This window comes from Sciurus vulgaris, assembly GCF_902686455.1.
Source record: "Sciurus vulgaris genome assembly, chromosome: 17".
Taxonomy (NCBI): Eukaryota; Metazoa; Chordata; class Mammalia; order Rodentia; family Sciuridae; genus Sciurus; species Sciurus vulgaris.
The window spans coordinates 66,225,816-66,247,067 of NC_136478.1; the positions used below are offsets into that span (position 1 = coordinate 66,225,816).

Sequence of the window (21,252 nt, forward strand, 5' to 3'; positions counted from 1 at the left end):
TGCAATGTGATTCCATTTATACAAAATACAAAAGAGAAGAAAGTGACTCATGTAGTTAACTGTCACATCGTGCTCACCTACGGACCACAATGGGACAGGAATGAGGTGGCACCAATGAGGAGAACCTTGCTGTCTTTTTGACAAAGGAGCTGCATGCAGAGCTGTGTTTGGTTCAGTTAGTGAAATATCATTGAATAAAGCACTTGTGGCCTGTAATAAATTTAAAATTATTTTTAAAAACACACGAACAATTAAAACTTGAAAAGAAGGTAAACGGGTTAGTATACAACAACCTTACATCATCAGTGTGGAGACTGAGTTCTAAATGATTTTACCCAATGGCCAGTTTTCAAAAATATGCTGTGATTTCTAAGTTGAAATCTAAAGTGGTAAATATTCACCATCAAAGAAAAGGGGTAAAATGTGAAATTATGAAAATAAATTACACAGAAGAAATGAACACAGAATAAGAAAATAGAACAAGTGTCATGAAGAGTACATGATCTGTAGGTAAATCCTTCCCAAGGATGCCCATGGTTATATTAACAGAAAAGGCTTATTTCACTTACTAACTGCTCTTTTAAAGTCAAATACTATTTGATTGTTATTCATCTGGATATTTTTTCAAGAGAAAAGGCCAAGACAGGAGGCCTCATGGCACAAGGGGAGCATATTGGACTCCAGAAATAGCTAAGACTGAAAGAGTCGAAGTAAATAGATGAAAGATAGTTCATTGCCTTGTAATAGGTTAATCAACTAGAATAACAAGATTGACATAAAATAGATTTTATGTTGAAGAGATTGTTGTTTTAATGAGCCTTAAAATTGAAAAATTAGTACTCGTGTAAAATTTCTTACATTGCTTCAGAGACAGTCAACATCTTGAAGCTACATGAACGAAGACACACATGCAAAAACACATTGGAAAACTCTGCAAATGTGTATGTCTGTGTGTGCTGCAGTCCTCTTACAACGTGACCGATGTATCACTGCAGTACGTTTGTAGGCAAAGCCAAGTGTGGAAGCTCTGGAGTCTCAGCTGATGAGTGAAAAGGGGCTGACAGCTGGGAAACACCCGGGACTACTGTAGCTTTGTTCACCAGGAACAAGTTGGGATTATAAATAACACCCGGGAAAACTTGAAAGATGCAGGAAAGTGGATAAGAAAAGACAAAGTTGCTTATCAGGTGAAGGATGGTTTTGTGACATCAGGGAATGTTAGCAGTGCTGCATGCAGTGAGATCAGGGTTTTATCATGAACAGCAGAACGGTATCCAAAATCGCTTAGGCCGGTGGTAATTTTGTTACTGTATTTTTTAATCACAAGAAAGTGAATGTTTACTAGGAGGTACAGGATCCAACTCAGGAGGAGCCAGTGTACCTGGGAGCTTTCATGTTAAACTGCCCACCTGGAGTCCCCGGAGTGAGTGTGATGGCCTTGAAAATGTTGAAGAGGCAAGGACACACCTCTGCCCACCCTGTGGAGAAAGAAAAGTGCCAGTGGACACTCCTCTGCCCACCCTGTGGAGAAAGAAAAGTGCCAGTGGACACACCTCTGCCCGCCCTGTGGAGAAAGAAAAGTGCCAGTGGACACACCTCTGCCCGCCCTGTGGAGAAGGTAGTTTCCATGTTTCAGAGTAAAAGCCCACTGTCTGGGGAACTCCTCTGCACAGGAGGGTTAACAAGCTGGCCACAATCAAGTGCCTCAGAATCAAGTCTGTGGCCTTACCCTGCACCCAGTGAAGTCAAAGACCAGGTAACGGAGGAGAAGAAAGGAAGTGCCCAGAGCTCCAGCCACAGTCTGTGACAGGAAGATGATTCCTGCAGCCACATCACTGGCTGCCATCCTGCCAGTTCCTGCTGTCCCAGCCAGAGGGTCCTGCAGGGGAACAGGAGGCCTGGGCTGCATGTGTCCCGTCAACCAAAATCCAACGTTCTCTGCTCACAAGAACTGCTCAGAAAATTCACCTCATGTTTCTTCTTTTAAGGCTGTTTCTAAAAGATTTAATCTAAAGGCATCAATCATGGCTGAATCCCTGCTATGAAGGCAGCACTTGTGACTTCTTGAATCTTCACAATAGGAGATTGTGAAGATAGGCAGAGGTGACTTCCAAATGAGGAGGAGAACGTGGGCACACAGAGGTCTAAATTCATAATGAGGACAGAAAGGGGGTCTTGAAACTGGCTGAATGGACACAGGGTTCAGTGAACCACCAGGCTTCCCTAAAAACCAGTTAACTGGATTCTTCAAACAGTCCAGTTCTATATTTACTTTTGCTCTTCTACATTCCTATTCTAAACTAGTGGTATCTTATGACTTCTTATTTTAATGTTTCCATTAAAATGCTTGTAAATATTTATTCTACATGAAATATCAAATATAAATGAACATTTAGGTATTTTAATAACTGCAGAGGCACCGAGGGAGCTATAGCACTGCAGGCACCTGTCCATGGTGAGTTACATCCAGTGAAGAAGGACTGACTCCACATCAGGACAGCTGCCCCAGGACTCATATGCATAGTATGTTAGGAACACAGGCTCAATGACCCCAGCACAGGAATCTGTGACAATCCTGCCATGAAGCATCAGGTACCTGATAAAAGAGCATAGAGTAGAAACAAAACCATTACTGATTTCAGATGCTACGTTTATGGGTTAATAATACCTGAGTTAAGTGCAACTGTTAGCACAGAGCAAGATTGGTGAGTGATAGTACACCATGAAGTCCTGTGTATTTAAACACTTGAAATAGATTTTTGTCTATATTGTGCATTTAAAAACTCAAATACAGCTGTCCTTGAAATGTATATATTGAATAGGGCTTCTGTATTTATAACATTTAGGTCAAAAAAATTAACATAGGTGAAGAGATTTCTTCCTGCCCGTACACAGCCTCCTCCTTCCTGGATCAGATGATGTATTTGCTACAGTCAGGAGAATATATTTTAAATAGGTGAAAACAAGATATTATTCACCTGATAACTGGTGTTGGACCCTGTAATATGTAGGCAGTTTTCTTGGAATATCACTTTTCATGTTGAGTGGGAAATGGCCTCACCATGATCATAGATCACTGATGGTTTCAAGATTGGTACAGTTACTGTCTCCGTTGTGTTTCTACCCAACATGGAGAAAACATCACCCAGCAAACATCACTCAGATGACTTTCCACACAGGACTAGGGGATTCCTGTAAGTTCTTCTGACTTGTTACAGTAAGCATGGAGCAAGTACAGGTCCAGCTCTTGAAATCCTATAGATTTAGGCTAGGGTTCCTTTCAGGGAGGCTGAGCAGCAATCTGATTTTAAGACAATACCACACATCTTGAAAATTAGTGTTGTTTAATTCAACAACCACTGTCAGTCAAGATCACATTAAGTTAAATTAGAAACCATCAGGGATTGGTGCAGGGTCTGGAACCCCATTTGTCTTTATATCATGAATTCACTCCTCAGAATTTTTTCTGTTCCTGAGTAGCTTTAACATTTACCATGTGCATTCCAGAATCCTTTTTTTCTAATATGATCACTTATTCAGACTCTTAAAATGGGTTTTCCCTGAACAAAATCTGACATTGGAAATACTCAACTGGTTATTTATTTATTTATTTAATTTTTTAAATTTTATTTCTTCTAATTAGTTGTACCTGACAGTAGAATGCATTTATACATTTTAATAGATCATACATGAGCATAATCTCTCATTTTTCTGATTATACATATTGCAGGATCACATTAGTCATGCAGTCATACATGTACATGAGGTAATAATGTCTGTTTCTCTCTACTATCCTTCCTATGTTCGGACTCCTTCCCCTTCCTTCACTCCCCTCTACATAATATAAAGTAACGCTATTCTTCCCTATCCCCACCCCCTATTGTGAATTAGCTTCCGCATATCACAGAAAACATTCAGCCTTTGTTTTTTTGGGTTTGGCTTATTTCACTTAGCATGATATTCTCTAACTCCATCCATTTACCATCAGATGCCAGAATTTCATTCTTCTTTAAAGATGAGTAATATCACATTTTGTGTGTGTGTGTGTGTGTATCTCACATTTCCTTTATGCATTCATCTGTTGAAGGGCATCTAGGTTGGTTCCATAGTTTATTGTGATTTGAGCTGCTGCAAAATTGATGGGGCTGTGTCACTATAATCTGCTGATTTTAAGTCCTTTGGGTATAAACCTAGGAGTGGGATGACTGGGTCAGATGGTGGTTCCCTAAAAACTCATTGGATGTACAATGGAGAACAGCAGCAGCATGGTTCTTTTCCTAGGGATGCCTGGTTCAGGATGCAATGTGGGCAGGTCTGGCAGGAGGTGTTATTCACTGACACCTGGTACCTGCATCTGTGGGAATTTCCAATTACTTCTTTACTTCCTGGGTAATCAGTGATGCCTATGACTGCTATCTTTTTTCATTAAGCCTTTGGAAGGGCTTGCCCTTTCTGTGACCAGAATGGGTTGTTTTGCCCCCAGGGTGCCATAGTTTGGGTGGGGTTTGTCTCCCAAGACTTTTTGTATTAAAAAAGGTGACCAGTGTGGTGATGTTATGAGCTGGTGGGGTGTTTATGAATTGAGTCCTGAAGGGTGAATGCTAGGTCGCTGGATCTGCGGTGGAAATGATTGAGATAGCCCAACTGTGAACCGAGTGAGTACAAATAAGAGAATGATTATAAGATAGAAAGCCCCTCTCTGCCTTCCTGCCTCGACATATGACCTCTCCTTCTTACCTGGTCCTGCTTGGATTCCATCTTCAGCCAGGGGAGCCTGGCTCACAGGAACTGAGCCAATGTTGGTGCCATGCTCTTGAACCTCCAAACTGAGGTCAATGAAACTTTTTCTATAAAGTCCACAGTCTCAAGGATTTCGTCATGGAAATGGAAAACAGGCTAATATACACTTTTTTCTGCTACATTCATGGCTTATCCAGAGATTCTTCCCTCTGAATTGGGAGGTCCAGCTCCACATTCTCTTCTTGGTGTTCTCCAAACTTCAGTCTCCTAGGATCATCTATCCCTTCAGTATGGACTGTATTCTTTTGGATCTTTGAAGCCTATTGTTTGGAGCACTGATGTACAGATCACCCATCTGCTCCTCTGAGGTCCACGTGAATGCACAGTGCCTAGAGGATTCACAAGTCCAACAGGTGCAATCTGGGGCAAGGCAATGAGAAGTCAGAGGGCACATCTGGGGCATGGTCATTACAAGGGGGCAAACTTGAAGTTGGCTTTATCTTCACCTTCGTGCCAAGTTGATTTTAAATAAACGAGTTATCCAGAATACGGGCAACCAACATTCTTGATGGAGGGAGCATGACATGGTTGTTAGAGCTTCTAGATGATCCATCCCTCACTTAACCTTTGATGGTTTTATAACTCATCATCTCTCTCTCTCTCTCTCTCTCTCTCTCTCTCTCTCTCTCTCTGTCTTTCTCATACTCTAAAAATTTTTTTGGTGCATTATATTTACACATAGAATTCTCTTGATTTAGTTGAGGACCTGGAGACTTCTCACATGCAGCTTTCCCATGGATCTCCAACTTTCCTGGCACCTTGGATATTGCTGTTACTTGGCTGGATACTTACTTCCCTATAAAGTAAACTAGTTTGTTTTCTACCCTTATTGGGCAAGGATATTTATTATTATAAACAACCATGAAAATGCAGTACATCAGAGAAAATGCACAACCATCAACCTCTAGTATGTGTGAATACACAGGAAACCCATAGAGAATTATTTTTGGAAATATCCGTCCACTCACTCTTCCTTCCTTTTATTTTTTTTTTTTCAACACTGAGATTGAAATCAAGACCTTCACATGGTTAACAAGTGACCTACAACTCAATGGCACCCCAGTCCTTTTTAAAAGTATTTGAAGACAGGATCTCCCTAACTGGTTAGGCTCTCCTTGAACTGGCAATCCTCCTGCTGCAGCCTCCTGAGTAGCTGGAATTCAAGGTCTTCTTCACCTCGGCTGACCCCATTTCTTCACTCCATTTCCATTGGCAAAGTTTTCCAAGAGCAAACGACTTAGTGAAACACTGGTTTTCAAACATAGGAGTCAGTACCTTGTGTTTCAAGCCACATTTGGAGAATAATGATATGAAAGGATACTGTTCACCACCACCATTCTCAGACGACGGAAATACCCATGTGTTTCCCTTAGGAAAATGTATCCTCCTTAAGTATCTGTGTTGCCTTGTATAGTTAAATGGATAAATTGCTGACAGTTGTGCAAAAACAACACATTTCTGATCAACTTAGGGAGTTTTGTGTTGCTTATCCAGTGAAAGCAGAACCTGATAGAGAGGAATCCCAAGTTATGAACAGAAAGGAGGTGAAGTTAGAAATTGGTCAGAAATGTTTATCAGCCACCAACTGAGATGATAGAAAAGAGCAAAGAAGATGTGAAGGATGGAGACGAGGGTGTGAAAACACACAAAGATGATCTCCAAACAAGGGTGCTTTCTGTCCCTCTGGACTCAGGGAACCTGGGAGAAACATTAGTGCTGTGACTGTGCTGAACCTGCTCATGGTTTGAAAATCACAGGGCCACTGGCTGTGATCGTGAGCACAGAAAAGAAATTCCAGGGAATACTATTAACGCTATATAGATGCAACCAGCAATTTTCCATGATCTACAGTGGAACAATATCCAATGTCTCATTTCTTTGTGGTTTTTCTCATGCTGTTTTCTGGACACGTGCAACACACAGGAAAAAATGAAACTGATCAATATGCGTAGGAAACCAGATGGAAGCAGAGAAGCCAATGTACTTCACCACATTTACTTTAAGATCCATCACATGAGAATTCATGGGGATGGATATGATGGTCTGAAAGACACTCGAGGTAGATGGTGCCGATAGAAACACCCCTACCCACTCTCTGAAGATAGAGGAAGGCTACCATTGCCTGGGGCAGTCCCTTAGAAAGTCTGATTAGGAGCTGGTATACACAGCTGCCTGAGAATCACATGGGCAGACGTAGCCTGCTCTTAGTGTGATAAAGTAAAGGACAACGGTAAAGACCAGAGAAACTGCCCAGGATTCTGACAGTAGCCTGAGAAGAGCACGTTTGCCAAATACCTGGAGGCTGTGTTTCATTCAGCACGTTTTTCTTTAAATCAAGATAACAAAGATTCCTGTAAGCACAGGGGCTCATTGTAGAGTTTGACACAAGAATAATTTAGGTGGTGCTTTGTGGGATTACCAGAGATTTCAAGAAGCTGAAGGAGATGGGGAGAATACACAGTGTATTTCATGGGAAAGTTGCCACTGATCACTGAGGGTGAGGTGGTACTAACCTGCGGGGAAGAAGTGGAGGAGCGAAGGAGGGAGAGGGAGAGAGAGCAAAACGAGACATTCTCAGCATAACCTGGAATTTAGTTACACTGGAATAAAGAAAATTGTGGTCACTACACATATCACAACATAAATCAATGCTCAATGGATTTCCAATGTAATAATCAAGAAAATATGGAAAGGTTTAGAAAAGAAAATTTCACTGTTCTCACTGTGTCTTCTGCAAGATGTGGACAGACTGCTTTAGGAGGCGATGCACATGGCTGATGTCTGGGGATCAGCTGGAGGTGGGTAGATGCTGCTGTGCTGACAGATGAAAATGTCTGATATTGATTTTAATTTAACAGTCAGACTTTCTCTTGGGAGTTTCAAGCCTACAGTGTTCTCCAGATGGTTACTGGAGAATCATTACCTCCCACAACTGTGATGGTGCGTCACTGTCTGTGGGGAGACAGAGTCCTGGTACTTCCTACCCGCAGTCTTCCCAGGATCCTGTCCCACTGAAGACTTTAGGCACCAGGACTAGCCTTGACTGTGTGGTACCCAGAAACTGATGAGTCTGAGTGAGTCAGGAGAGGAGGAAAGAGCACGAAAGTGGACATGAATCAGCTTGGAAGGGAGGTGGTGTTAGTGATAGGTGAGAGAAAGAACATCAAATCAACATTTTCAGAATATATTGAAATTTATTTCTTGTTTTTAAAAAGACTTAAATCACATAACAAAATCTGAATGGATTACTGTTGTAAATTTTAGAGAAAAAAATTGTCTTAGGAAAAAAATTTAAAAAAACACATCAGAGATACTAGAGTAGGAAGGCATATTTACCAGAAAGAGAAAAATATAAATGAAAGAGGTACAAATCAGTTAGTTTTTTAAAACTAGGAGCGTCTGGTAATGCTCAGAGTTCTGGCACCTGGGTGGCCAAGCTCCACTTGCAGGTCCTCGGGTCACACTGCAGGCCGAACACTCTCCTCAGCCCCAGGATTGTTACGGGTTCCTGACGCCCAGGAAGTTATTGGGGTGAAGCTGGTGTTGTCTCCACTCTTCCTATTGGCAGGCCATCCCTGGTACCTTCCAGACATTTTCTTTTCTAACAGAAGAAAATACTAAACAGTGTCTGCAGACACATTGCGGAGAGGAGTTCCAGCAGCTTGTCAATCTTTTCAGGAAACAGGATGAAGAAGAGGCCACCTGGATGGGCTGTTCTATCCCCTGCAGCATCTGCGAATGTGGTAAATAGCTTACAACAGACGATCCAGAGCTTGGCAGGTGTCTCTGGACTAAAGACCACAGTGTCTCACAACCTCAAGGCCACGTGTGGACAGCACCATCACAGCCGGCATGGAGGCAGACTTCCATGAAGGTGGAGGCCCAGCAGTCAGGAGGAGAAGAGAGGCTGGAGTGCAGGTGGAGGGCTGCTCCTCAGGGAGTGCAGAGGCTCACGAGCTGCAGAGGGAGATGCTGTGGAGCGTGGGGTGCCCACTGACCACCAGTATTGCAGACAAGGTGGACTGAAGGGTCTGGAAAGGTTGCCAGCATCCTTGGATGCTCAACCAAGGACACCTCACTTCTGACATATGTGACGTTAGAGCCGGTGCTGCAGGGGAAGCAGGGTGCACATAGCCGTGGTGGGCAGACCTGGTGACCCAGGGTTCCCAGATGAGGAGGACCCTCCTATGGCCTCTAGGCATCTGCAGCACAGTCTACCCACCTTCCTCGACAGAGAATGGTGTTTAGGGAGACCAAACTGCACCTCACACATGTCCCCTCAGCGTCCGTCTAGTGTTATTCAGGTGGTACAGTGACTCACTTAGATACACATGTATGGATGCAAGTCTGAATGTGTGTGCTCAAATTAAATCTCATGGCCACCTAAATGAAAAAACATCTTCACTATGGAGAAAATAAAACCTCTTAGATTTACTTTATATTTAAAATTGTTTGAGGCTATAACTCTAGCCCTTTTTGAGGGCAAAGTGTGGTTGATAGCAGAAATTTCTACAATACAGATTAATTTGATAGTGTCTACCAAGTCTTATACAAAATGGAAAGCTAGCTTTGAGAAGTTGAGAATTCTGCTATTTGAAGTCCTGGAAAGAGTTGACAGACATCCCTGATACTACTTCATTGCCCTTGTTTAATTGGAGTTAGAAGATTCACAGCAGTTGCTTTGCACATTTACCTCCCAGAATACAAAAAGCAAAACTGAGAAAGAAAATGTACTTGAGTCTTGATCGATTATCTGGTACTCTGGAAGGAAGGAATTCGGCACGTGGCACCCACTGCCAGCACTGGCCTCCTCGATTAAACAGTGCCCTGAGGTAACAACACATTTCTAGAGTGGAAATAAGGGTCTCAATGTTTGCCAGACAGTTCTGAATCTTTTGATTCTTACCATCTAAGATTGTGTATAACTTCTCTAACTTTCTTAGCACAATTTAGGAGTATATGTTAATTGCTACATGTTTACTATCTTTAAGAAAAAGTTTGCTAAAATTAGCTCAAAACACCAAGAAGAGCCCTAATATGTAATATTTCCCTCTTTTTTTTTTTTTCCCTGATACTTGGGATTGAAATCAGCAGAGCTTTACCACCAAGCTACAATACCAGCTCTTAATATTTCCCCAAGTGAATATGAAAACGGTAAATTCTATAACAGCATTATTTAACTTTGTTCAGTTCTTGGATTTCATATTAGTTTCATGTTATGATTAATAAAACCATTTTCTTCTCCTGCAAAAATATAAAATCATGCTAGGTGTGGTAGCAGATGCATGTAATCCCCCTGGCTTGAGAGGTTGAGGCAAGAGGAGTGTGAATTCAAAGCCAGACTCAATAATTTAGCAAGGCCCTAAGTACTTAGGGAGACCCTGTCTCAAAACGAAATATAAAAAGGACTGGGATTGTTGCTCAGTGTTTGTATGCCCCTGGGTTCAATCGCTGGTACAACAAACAAACAAACAAACAATCCAAAAACCATGAAATTAAAAATAGTAGCCACTTACTGGGCTGAATTTTATTGAAACATTTGGTAAACTGTGACAATATATCCTAGAGCTGAATAAGTGTTAAACTAGGATCAACAACGGCACCACTACATTTATATCCAGTAGAAATTCATACAAGTGTCCTCAAAACGTATTGCCAAATCCACATGCCAGTGCTGGTCGTGAAGCTCCAAACTAAATGACGCTCACACTTGTTCTCATCTGCTGCTATTGCCATATACTTACGGCTAGGTCCTTGCTAAAGAAAAAAAATACATTTATTTAGCTACAGTTCTGGAGATTCAGGAGCACGGTGCCAGCATCTGCTCAGCCTGGTGAGGCCTCACAGCAGATGGAGTCACAATGGTGGAGCAGGTGCGGAGAGACCACAGACACCTGCACTCGCTGTGAGACAGCCGGTTCCGCTGGGAGTTCACATACCCCTCAAGGTCGGCTTTAAGCTCTTCCAGGGTGATTGCCCCTTCTTTTTGCCTCCACTTCTCAAATGTTCCACCCCACAACATCATCATGTGGTGAAAACACTTCAAACACATGAAACTGGGGAAAAACATAAATCACATCCTCACCAGAGCACATGTGCCTCAAGAGAAAATGCCAGGGCTGTTTGAAATGCCCGAAGTTTGTCACCAACACTATGTGAAACTAACAAATTTTAAAGTACATGGAATTCTCATAAATATGAAAGTTCATGGCAAACTACTTCATTATATAAAATATAAAAGAGGTGAAAGTGATCTATGCTGTTAGATGTCATATGCTGTTCAGTGGATATGAGTCAGTTGCAATAAAAATATATTAACTTCCAATGTTGTATAATGTCAATGTGGACAGTAAATGCATTAAATAAGTATATGGTCTGATTATGTTTTGAAAAAAATGAAATGTTTCATTCTGAAAACAACACAGAAGAAGTCAACAAAGGAAATTCAATACAACACAAGTCATAAAGAGAGCATTAGTAGATCATTATTTCCCATTTCAATATTATATGAAATATACAAATCTGATTTCCCTTTCTGTAATCAAATATTGTTTGACAATGCTGACTTTGATATTTCCTTCAAGAGACTAACATGAACCTAGATAAATAATGAAAAATACATTCTACATGTTTTAACAACTTAATCAACCAGAACAGCAGAAAAACATAAGCAAAAGTAGATTTTATGTTGAAACATTTTGCCATTGTTATGATTGGTATTATAGTTAAACTGGAATTTACATTTGTTACAAAGTTACATTTTTGTTAAGAGTTACATTTTTCCAGAGTTTTTACTGGATGAATAATAAACACAATCCCAGTGATATGCATGCACACATGCTCTTGTTCAGAAGCACACACACGCACACACTAAGACATTTCTAACATAAAAGTATATGTGTATAAATCACCATTCTCATATGATATGACTGTATAACTGTGCTTATAATTTTGCAGGTATGAATGAATAAACAATCAGTGGGAAAAACCTTATTGTGGGTAAAACCTTATCATTTACACATCCCTGATGACATTAGGGGTCTTTCTGTTGCTTATCCATGCAAAGAAGAGCCTGCATACATTGGAATCTCTGCTCATGAACAGAAAGGGGCTGATAGCTGGGAAAAACCCTGTGACTATTGCAGTTGTGTTCACCAGGAACCAGTGAGGATTATAAACAACAGCCAAAGAGAGCTGAAAGAAGCAGGAAAGGGTGTAAAAAGAGACAAAAGCGCTCACCAGGAGGAGGATGGTTTTGGTGGCTCTGGACTCAGCGGAGGACCTGGGGGAGCTGGCCTTATGAACACGCTGCATTTTCTGCTTGTGTCTGTAGAGGGTGAGCACCATGGAGCTGCTGGCCCAGAGCATGAGCCCCACACCCACGACATCAGGGAATGTTAGCACTGCTGCAAACAGTGAGTCTGTGCTTGGGTCATGACGAACAGAAGAACAGTATCCATAGTCCTTTAGATTAGAGGCTGTTGCATTTTTACTCTTTGCAGTCAGGTACATAAAATTTATAATACTTAAAAGGAAGGACAGGATCCAGCCTAGGTATATGGAAGGGATGATGTACCTGGGAGCTTTCACTTTAAGCTCTGCCCACCTGGAGTTCCCAGAACTAATCTTAATGGCCTGAAAGATGCTCAGGAGGCAGATGCTGCAAATGGACACACCCCTGCCTATCCTGTGAAGAGTGAAAAGCAACTTGCATCCGATAGCACTGAGGAAATATTTCATTCCAAAAGCTGCCACTGTGTGGGGAATTCCTCTACACAGGAGGGTTAGCAAGTTGGCCACAAACAAGTGCTGAATAAGCAAGTCTGTGTGCCTTACCCTGCACCGAGTGGAGTCAAGGATCAGGAAATGGAGGAGAAGAGAGGAATTGCTCAGAATTCCAACCACAGTCTGTGACAGGAAGATGATTCCTGTAGCCACCTCACTGGCTGCCATCCTGCCAGTTCCCTGCTGTCCCAGCCAGAGGTTCCTGCAGGGGAACAGGAGGCCTGGGCTGCATGTCCTGTCAACCAAAATCCAATGTTTTTCACTCTTCAGAGTTCCCACTTTGAGAACTTAAGGTTTTATTTTCACTAACAGGGTTTACTGAGGCTTATAAGAACAGGTTAAAGCAAGAAATGAGAATAACACCCTGCTGTGAAGACAGGAGATAGTGATTCTTAAATTTTCACAACATGGGGCAGGGGCTGAGATGACTTTGCATGGTGACCAGGAGCACTTATGCACAGAGAGGTTAAGTCTCTGTCCAAATTCATACCTGATCTGATGCTTAGAGGGGTCTTGAAACTGAGTGTTTACAGAGAGGGTATATGAACCATTGGCCCTCCCTAAAGCTAGTGAGTGGGGTTCTCCTATCAATCCAGCTCATGTTTACTTCTGCTCTTCTATATTCCTATTATCTTCTAAACTACTGCTATTTTATAACTTCTTATTTGGAAAATGTTTCAATTGTCTTGTGAAGATTTACTCTGTGCATTATCAATATCAAGGAACATTTAGATATTGCAATAGCTGCAGATGCACTGAGGGAGCTAAAGCTCTGCAAGCACCTGTCCCATGGCGAGTTACGTGCAGCGAGGCAGGACTGGCTTCACATCAAGACAGCTGCCCCAGGTTGTGTGCTAGGAACACAAGTTCCATGGCCCCTGTCATAAGATTGGTGCCACATCTCCAGGCCACACCCTCAGCTTTTGAACATGAAGAATCGTCATGGTATAAATGTGTTTAGGACAAAAACAATATTTATTCATCACAGAGGATACATACATGCTTCGTTAATACTCATATTAAGTGAAATTATTTCAAAAAATCAAGTTTGAGGGATGATATTACAGTAGGAGCCATCCACGAAATGTGGCACCTGTGGGCAGGAAAATTTGTGCATTTAGAATTCAAACAAGATTTCTGAGGTTGTCTGAATGTACATGTTTACCAGATGTTACTGATGAGAGGAATTTTAGGTTCACCAGAAAGAACCAGATGAAGAGATTTTCTCTATTCCCCCTGAATATTCAGCCTGCTCCACTATCAATTCCTAAAGCAGATGGTGCATTTTCTACAACCAGGAGAATCTTTGTAACAGGGAAGACAAGATGATACACATCTGACAGCTGGTGTGGAAATAGCCTCACCATAATCAAAGACACTGGTGCTTCCAGGACTGTTACAAGTGGTGTCTCTGTTGGCTGCACCCTGCCCAGACTTAGAGAAAACTTTCTATTCAGGCAGTTACCACCATCAGATCACTTTCTACACAGGATGAGACGATTCCTGAAAACTCCCTACTCTATACACCAAGATGGAGATATTATAGGACCAGCTCTTAAAATCATGTATATTCTGCAGATAATTCCTGTAAACAACACTGAGCAGCTGACTAATTTTAAAACAACATCCTGTACACCTGGAGAACCACACTTCCTTTTCCCTTGGACTAAGGCACATCAATCACCATCAGCAAGGATCACATTCATCTAATCAGGAGTCATTAGAGATGGAGGCTGGGACTGACATTCCATTTATCTCTACTGTATTGAGCCCATTCTTCAGCACTTGAGCTCCTTCCTGCATGGCTGTGGCACATTAAAGTTTTCAATCCAGAATCCCCTTCTCTGATGTGATCACTTACCCAGACTCTTGAAATGGGTCTTCCCTCACAGACTCCACATGCCAGACGGGCTTTGGAAACAATCAGCAGACTCTTTCTCTTTGACAGGACGGTGATCTAAGTGCAGAGGACTCTACAACCAGGATGTGTGCTGCAGAGAAGCAGTCAGCTCCTGAGATATGGGTCTGTGACTGTGACCTCACCTCCCTGTGGATCTGCAATTATCCTTGTACCTGTAGCAGCAACAGGCTTGAGTTGAGGACACTTCTGAAAATTTTCTTCCCAGGTGACACCAAGAACAATTATGAAGCTTCTTGCTAGCATGTCTTGAGGGGTTATTGGAATGTTTGGAGAGACTCTTGCTTACCCATGATCTGTGGAGACAGATATGGTCTCATTTGGAGGGAGCATGAAATACTGAGGTCTGTCATGTGAAGGACAGGTAGTGAACTATGCATGCCACATTTTATTTCCTGTTTCCTTGAGAAGTATTCTACCCCAAACCTAGTTGTTTCCTATTTTCCATTTCCCCGAGTGGCACCATCTTTTAAGTTACTATCAGAGAAATAAAATGCGACAAAATATTCTGAGAAAGATTTTAAAACAGACACAATAAAAAAGAATGCGATGTTAATAATTCATCTTGAAAGTCATTTGTCCCATTGGCACAAATACAAGTCAATTAATTTGGACTTACTTGACCAAATCAATGCCAATATCTTATCAAAACTTTGCAGGTAAATATATTCTCAATATCACCCCCATTATTGACAGAGGGAGAAACTTAAGAAACAAAAAATATTCTCAAACCTCTCTCACAGGTTACGCCAGCTGGGTCAGGTGGTCTGACAGGCCTGCACTGACATTTCTGTTACTCTCAGATAGGCCTGTGCTGCTAATGTTAAAGCATCGGCCTTGAGGGGTGAGCACAGCACAGGAGTCTGCTCTGCTGCTCCTAATCCCTCCCACCCTGCAGGGACAGTATGTACCATGAACCTTCTTAATAAAGGCTGTGAAGTTCACCATTCAAGGCAAGACTGGCAGGAAAGCAGGTGTGTTTTGAACAGTGACATGGCATGGGTGTGAGATGAGGAAAAAGGTGACATGAAGAAAGGGGGACATGTGCACAGGTGGATGGTGTAGATCCCATGAGGCTGAGGAAGGAGAACACGGAGGTAAGGTCGAGGAGCGAAGTCCAGAGGTCATGAAATATCCTTAAACATTACTGTGCACAACTGGGATTGGAGGATGAGGGGACAGAGGGCAGAGGGACTTTAAGGACCTGTGGTCTAACAGGCAGTGGGGACATGGGCACAGGTCATGTGGGAATGAAGGTGCTCCTGGGAGTGGGCAGTGAGAACAGAGGTGAAGGTCACTGGGTGGTGAAAGCCACAGAAGACTGACTGTCTCAGAGGCATGAATCCCACCTGTGGACACTGTGTATAGGGGGTCCTGCCCTGAGGGGTGTCCAAAACAGGCCTGCAGCGTGACAACAAGAGGGGAGTCTGCAGAGAGGCAATGGGCCCTGGAGGGGACTCCTAGACACCTGGCCAGGGGGAGCCGGGGATGAAGCTGGTGGAGGGGCTTTTGTCTTGGAAGCTTGGTGTCTAATACAGAAGAAGCTCATACAACTCAAGAAGATATACAGGTGATTAATAAATATATAAAAAAGTGTTCAACATCTCTAGCAATTAGAGAAATGCAAATTAAAACCACTCTAAGATTTCATCTTACTCCAATTAGAATGGCTATTATCAAGAACACAAATAATAATAGATGTTGGCGTGGATGTGGGGAAAAGGTACACTTTTACATTGCTGGTGGAGTTACAAATTGGTGCAGCCACTCTGGAAAGCAGTGTGGAGAATCCTCAGAAAACTTGGAATGGACCCACCTTTTGAGCCAGTTATCCCACTCCTTGATCACTCCTTGATTTATACCCAAAGGACTTAAAATCAGCATACTACTGTAATACAGTCACATCAATGTTTATAGTAGCTCAATTTACAATAACTAGACTGTGACAAGTGGAGAATGATATATAATGGGGTGGGGGAGTGGGAGTGAGAGAAGAATGGAGGAACTTTGGATTATGTAGAAGGAAATGAGAGGGAGGTGGGGTATGAAAAATGGTGGAACAAGACAGACAGTATTACCCTATGCATATGTATGATTACACAAATGTCATGAATCTACATGATGTACAACCATAGAAACAAAAATTTGTAACCCATTTGTGTACAATGAATCAAAATGCAGTCTGTAAAAAATTGAAAGCTAAATAAAAATAATAATAAAAATTAAAAAAAAATCAAAATAGTAGTGGGGAATCTCAAAATGTGTGCTAGACTATCTACATTTCTAAATAAAATACTTCTGAAATGTTGGAAAAAAAGTAAAAATAGGAATAATCCCATTACAATTGAGTGAAGCACTTCAACAAAATGTTTCCCAGAGGGCATAGTATTTGAAAAGTACTCCATATCACTAATCATTAGAGGAATGCAAATCTAAATGACAGTGTAATGCATCCTACCCTGTTAGAATAGTTATGAAAGGTCAAAAGATATCAGAATGTTAGTGAATACAACCTTGGTACATATTTTGGTAGGTAATTGGTACAGTCATTAAGGAAAGCACCATGGAATTTCCTCAAACAATGAAAGACTGAGGTAACATGTGATCTTTCATTTGGGTTCAGAGCCAAAGGAAGGAGAGCACTGTCTCCAGAGGTCATTTGCACTGCCACAACATTGCAGCAATATTCACACAGTCATATCTGGACACAAACCAAATGTCCTTCCATGGACCAATGAATGAGTAACACATGGTTCAGTCTTCAGCCTTAGGAAGGAAGAAAATCCTTCCATTGCAACACCATGGATATATCTGGCAGTCACCATGGTAGGTATAGCATGCCAGACACAGAGGACCAAATGCTACATGGTCCCACTTCTGTGCAAAACCTAGGGATGTTGAATTTATGGAAGCAGAGAGTGAGAGGAGTTTCCCAGCAGGTAGTGTGGGGAAGTGGGAGAGGATCATCACAAGGTTCAGACTTAGTCAAAGCACGGGATGCCCTGGAGACTGGATGCAGAGCAGTGTATGTGTTTAAAGATTGCAATGGTTATATATGTATATATACTATATGTGCATGCATATACATACACATAAACTATACATACACATATACTACTTATACTACATACACATATGCATACATACACACTTATGTGTGTGTGTGTGTGTATATATATATATATATATATATATATATATATATATCTTTGCAATCCTTCAATGTCCACAATTTTGGTCAGTTATAATTTAATAAAGCAGGAAACATAAAAGTGTCATATTTTAAGCTTTATGGGTTTCACTATATATGTATTATTTTTATAAAAATAAAACAAGTGAAGATTTTAGTTTCCCACGTGCTCTTTCTTTTAAGAAATTGTCACGAGGAATCATCAGTGGAAAAATTTTTGTAGGTGTATTTACAATTGCATAACCATTTTTTCATTGCAAAAACATGCAGCAGTATCATAATGCCAGGGAAAATTTCCAACCCCAGCTGTTATTGTAAAGCAAGATCACTATGGCTGGATACTGACTTCTAGTCTGGCGAAACAGCACACCTACACACCCTAGGTTCAACAAGCAAGTTTTTACTTACAGATAGGTAGCAAGGGACAGCAGAAGCTTAGCACTCATTCCAAGCTTGTTCTCAGCACTCATGAAGACTCCTCATGGAGGACTCAGTTTCATCCAGGTGTGCCTGACTTACACCACAGCTGAGGATCCCAGAAAGATGTCCTCTATGGGTTTTATGCCCTAGAATCACATGACTCTCTAAACTATTAAAGGGTGACCTGACTTCAAGGAAAATTGGAACATAGACTGTGCTGTTCCACCTGCTCCCTCCCTATATTACTGTGTCACCTTCTCAGCACATTCTGCAGTTATCCTGAGAAATACAAGTGAAAACTGGGCTGTGAACAGGGTTGTTCCAAGGTGACCTGGAGAGTGGTCCCATAGTCTCTCCTGAGGTTATGTTAGATTTCATGGGTTTTAAAGATGGTACTAAGATGACTGATCGCCTGATCTTGAGATAGGGAATACCTGGGTAATCTGGTTGACCTAGAGTGTTTACATGGACCCTTAATGCAGAAGGCAGAAAGGTGCAGCTGAACAGATGGTCAGAGATAAGACATATGAGAGGGATGTTTCGTATTATTGCTGGCACTGAAGATGGTAAGTGTGTGAGCACCTGACGAAACTGCGAGAAACAGATGCTTTAAATTAATTTATTAATTTACTGTTATTACTAGGAGTAGTAGCAGGGATTGATTCCAGTGGTGCTATACCACTGAGCTACATCCCATCCCTTATTTTTATTTTGAGTCAGGGTGTTGCTAATCATTTAGGGTCTCCCTAAGTTCCTGAAGCTTTGAAATTGTTATCCTCCTACCTCAGTCGTCCAAGTCACTTGGATTGCAAGTGTACCCCATCCTGCACAGCTAAATTTACTTACCTTTATCTGAGTCTTTAAAAATTGTACATATTTATAGGGTACCACAGGATATAAGAATACAGTGTGCACATTTGTCAATCTTCAAATCAGAGTAAGCATATCTATCTCCTCAAATAGCGAGAATATCTCAAGCAAAAACTCTCAAAATATTTTCCCAGAGGTTTTAAAATATAGAGTACATTATGACAAATCAGAGACAAAAAATATCTAATGCAACATTTTCAGAACACTTTGGAATTCATAATTTGCTTCTTTTAAAAGTTTTAAGTCACTGTCAACATATATATAAAGGTGATTCTGATGATAGTTCATTGATGTAAATTTTCAAGGTATTAATTTTTTTTAAATTTTTATTATTTATTTATTTATTTATTGTAAACAAATGGGATACATGTTGTTTCTCTGTTTGTACATGGCGTAAAGGCATACCATTTGTGTAATCATAAATTTACATAGAGTAATGTTGTTTGATTCATTCTGTTATTTTTTCCCTTTCCCCCACCCCTCCCACCCCTCTTTACCCTCTATACAGTGCTTCCTTCCTCCATACTTGCCCCCCTCCCTAACCCTAACTCTAACCCTAACACTAACCCTTCCCTCCCCCCCATTATGTGTCATCCTCCGCTTATTAGCGATATCATTCATCCTTTGGCTTTTTGAGATTGGTTTATCTCACTTAGCATGATATTCTCCAATTTCATCCATTTGCCTGCAAATGCCATAATTTTATCATTCTTTATGGCTGAGTAATATTCCATTGTATATATATACCACAGTTTCTTTATCCATTCATCAATTGAAGGCCATCTGGGTTGGTTCCACTTTCTGGCTATTGTGAATTGAGCAGCTATGAACATTGATGTGGCTGTATCTCTGTAGTATGTCAAGGTATTAATTGATATCTTTGAAGACAATGAAGGAGAATATGCCATAGGTTTTATAATAGCAAACTATGTTTAACAGAACATAAATTATTAACTCTAAAGAGGGACATATCAAATGATATTTACTAAAATAGGAGCATCTACATGGATGAAATTCATACAAACATTTGATAAATTCTTTGTCAATGTATCCTAATGCCAAGTAAGTATAAACCCGTGACCAATGAAAGCACCCTACACGCATACCAGCAGAAACTCACACAATCATCATCAAAACACTTTGTGAACCTACATGAAAGTCCTCATCATGATACTGCAAACCGAAAAATGATCACATTATATCTACCTTTTTCTGTTACAATAACCAATCACCTAAGGCTGGATACTTTAAAAAACAATTTATTTCACTACAGTTCTGGAGATTCAAGAGGACGGGGCCAGCATCTCCTCAGCTCTGTTGAGGGTCTCCTAGCAGGTGGAATCACATGGTGGAGCAGGTGCAGAGAGACCACAGGGCAGGACAGGGAGTGAGAGACAACAGAGACACCTGCGCTTGCTGTAAGACAACTCATTCTTGTGGGAGCTAATACATTCCAGGAGATCACCACTTATTCCTTCCAGGGTGACCGCTCAATGACCCAGCCTTCTTCTACTTGCCTCCACTTCTCAAAGATTCCACCACCTCCAATACTATCACACTGGTGGCAAAGATTCCAGCCTGTGAAACTTGGAGGAAAAATTCTAATCATATCCACACCATAGCACTTGTGTGTCAAGAAGGGAAAACGCAAATTAGTTATTTGATATTCCTGCAGAATTCTATCACCAAGCACATGTGAATATACAAGCTTTAATGCATATCAAATTTTCAAAGTCAAATATAAAAGAGTTCATGCTGAACTGTTCCATTTATAGGAAGTACAAGAAAATGAAAGTGGTTTATGGTCTTAGATGTCACGTGTGGCTTCCTCTTGAACATAATTATGGTAGAGGCCATGAAGAGGAAACTTTGAGACTGACAGGATTGTACTACAGTATATAAGCTGAATGCAAAGTGTGTGCTCTTTATAAGATATCATTGAGCAATTCATACCTGACCTGGACATAAAACTGCTTTGAAGGTACATATCAGTAATTTAAAAATCATTTGTAACAATAAAAAGTAGTACCTATTTCATGCATATGTATTCATAGTAGACAAATAAAAAATTCATTCTGCATTTTTGAACATAACAAGCCTGCAGAATAGCAAGAAAATATGTAAGTGGCTTTTATGTGAAATCAGTTTGAAATAGTTCTAATTGGTATTAAATATGAAATTCACATTTGACACATACAATTTTCTAGAATTATCACTTTATGGATAATAACAAAGTGATATTCATGCACACATGCTCATGTTCACAAAT

At 41.0% G+C, this 21,252-nt stretch overlaps 1 protein-coding gene across 1 annotated transcript; it reads right to left on the reverse strand.

Moving 5' to 3' along the window:
• Positions 1–10,570: 10,570 nt before the first annotated feature.
• Positions 10,571–13,679, reverse strand: LOC306649140 (vomeronasal type-1 receptor 4-like). Its single transcript, XM_079119871.1, has one exon. It carries the CDS (start codon positions 12,751–12,753, stop codon positions 11,815–11,817), a length of 939 nt encoding a protein of 312 aa, XP_078975997.1. The 5' UTR covers positions 12,754–13,679; the 3' UTR covers positions 10,571–11,814.
• Positions 13,680–21,252: the final 7,573 nt, after the last annotated feature.

Excerpts from the sequence above, each read along its gene's own strand:
- LOC306649140 (XM_079119871.1), bottom strand. The coding sequence starts at position 12,753 with ATGGCAGCCAGTGAGGTGGCTACAGGAATCATCTTCCTGTCACAGACT.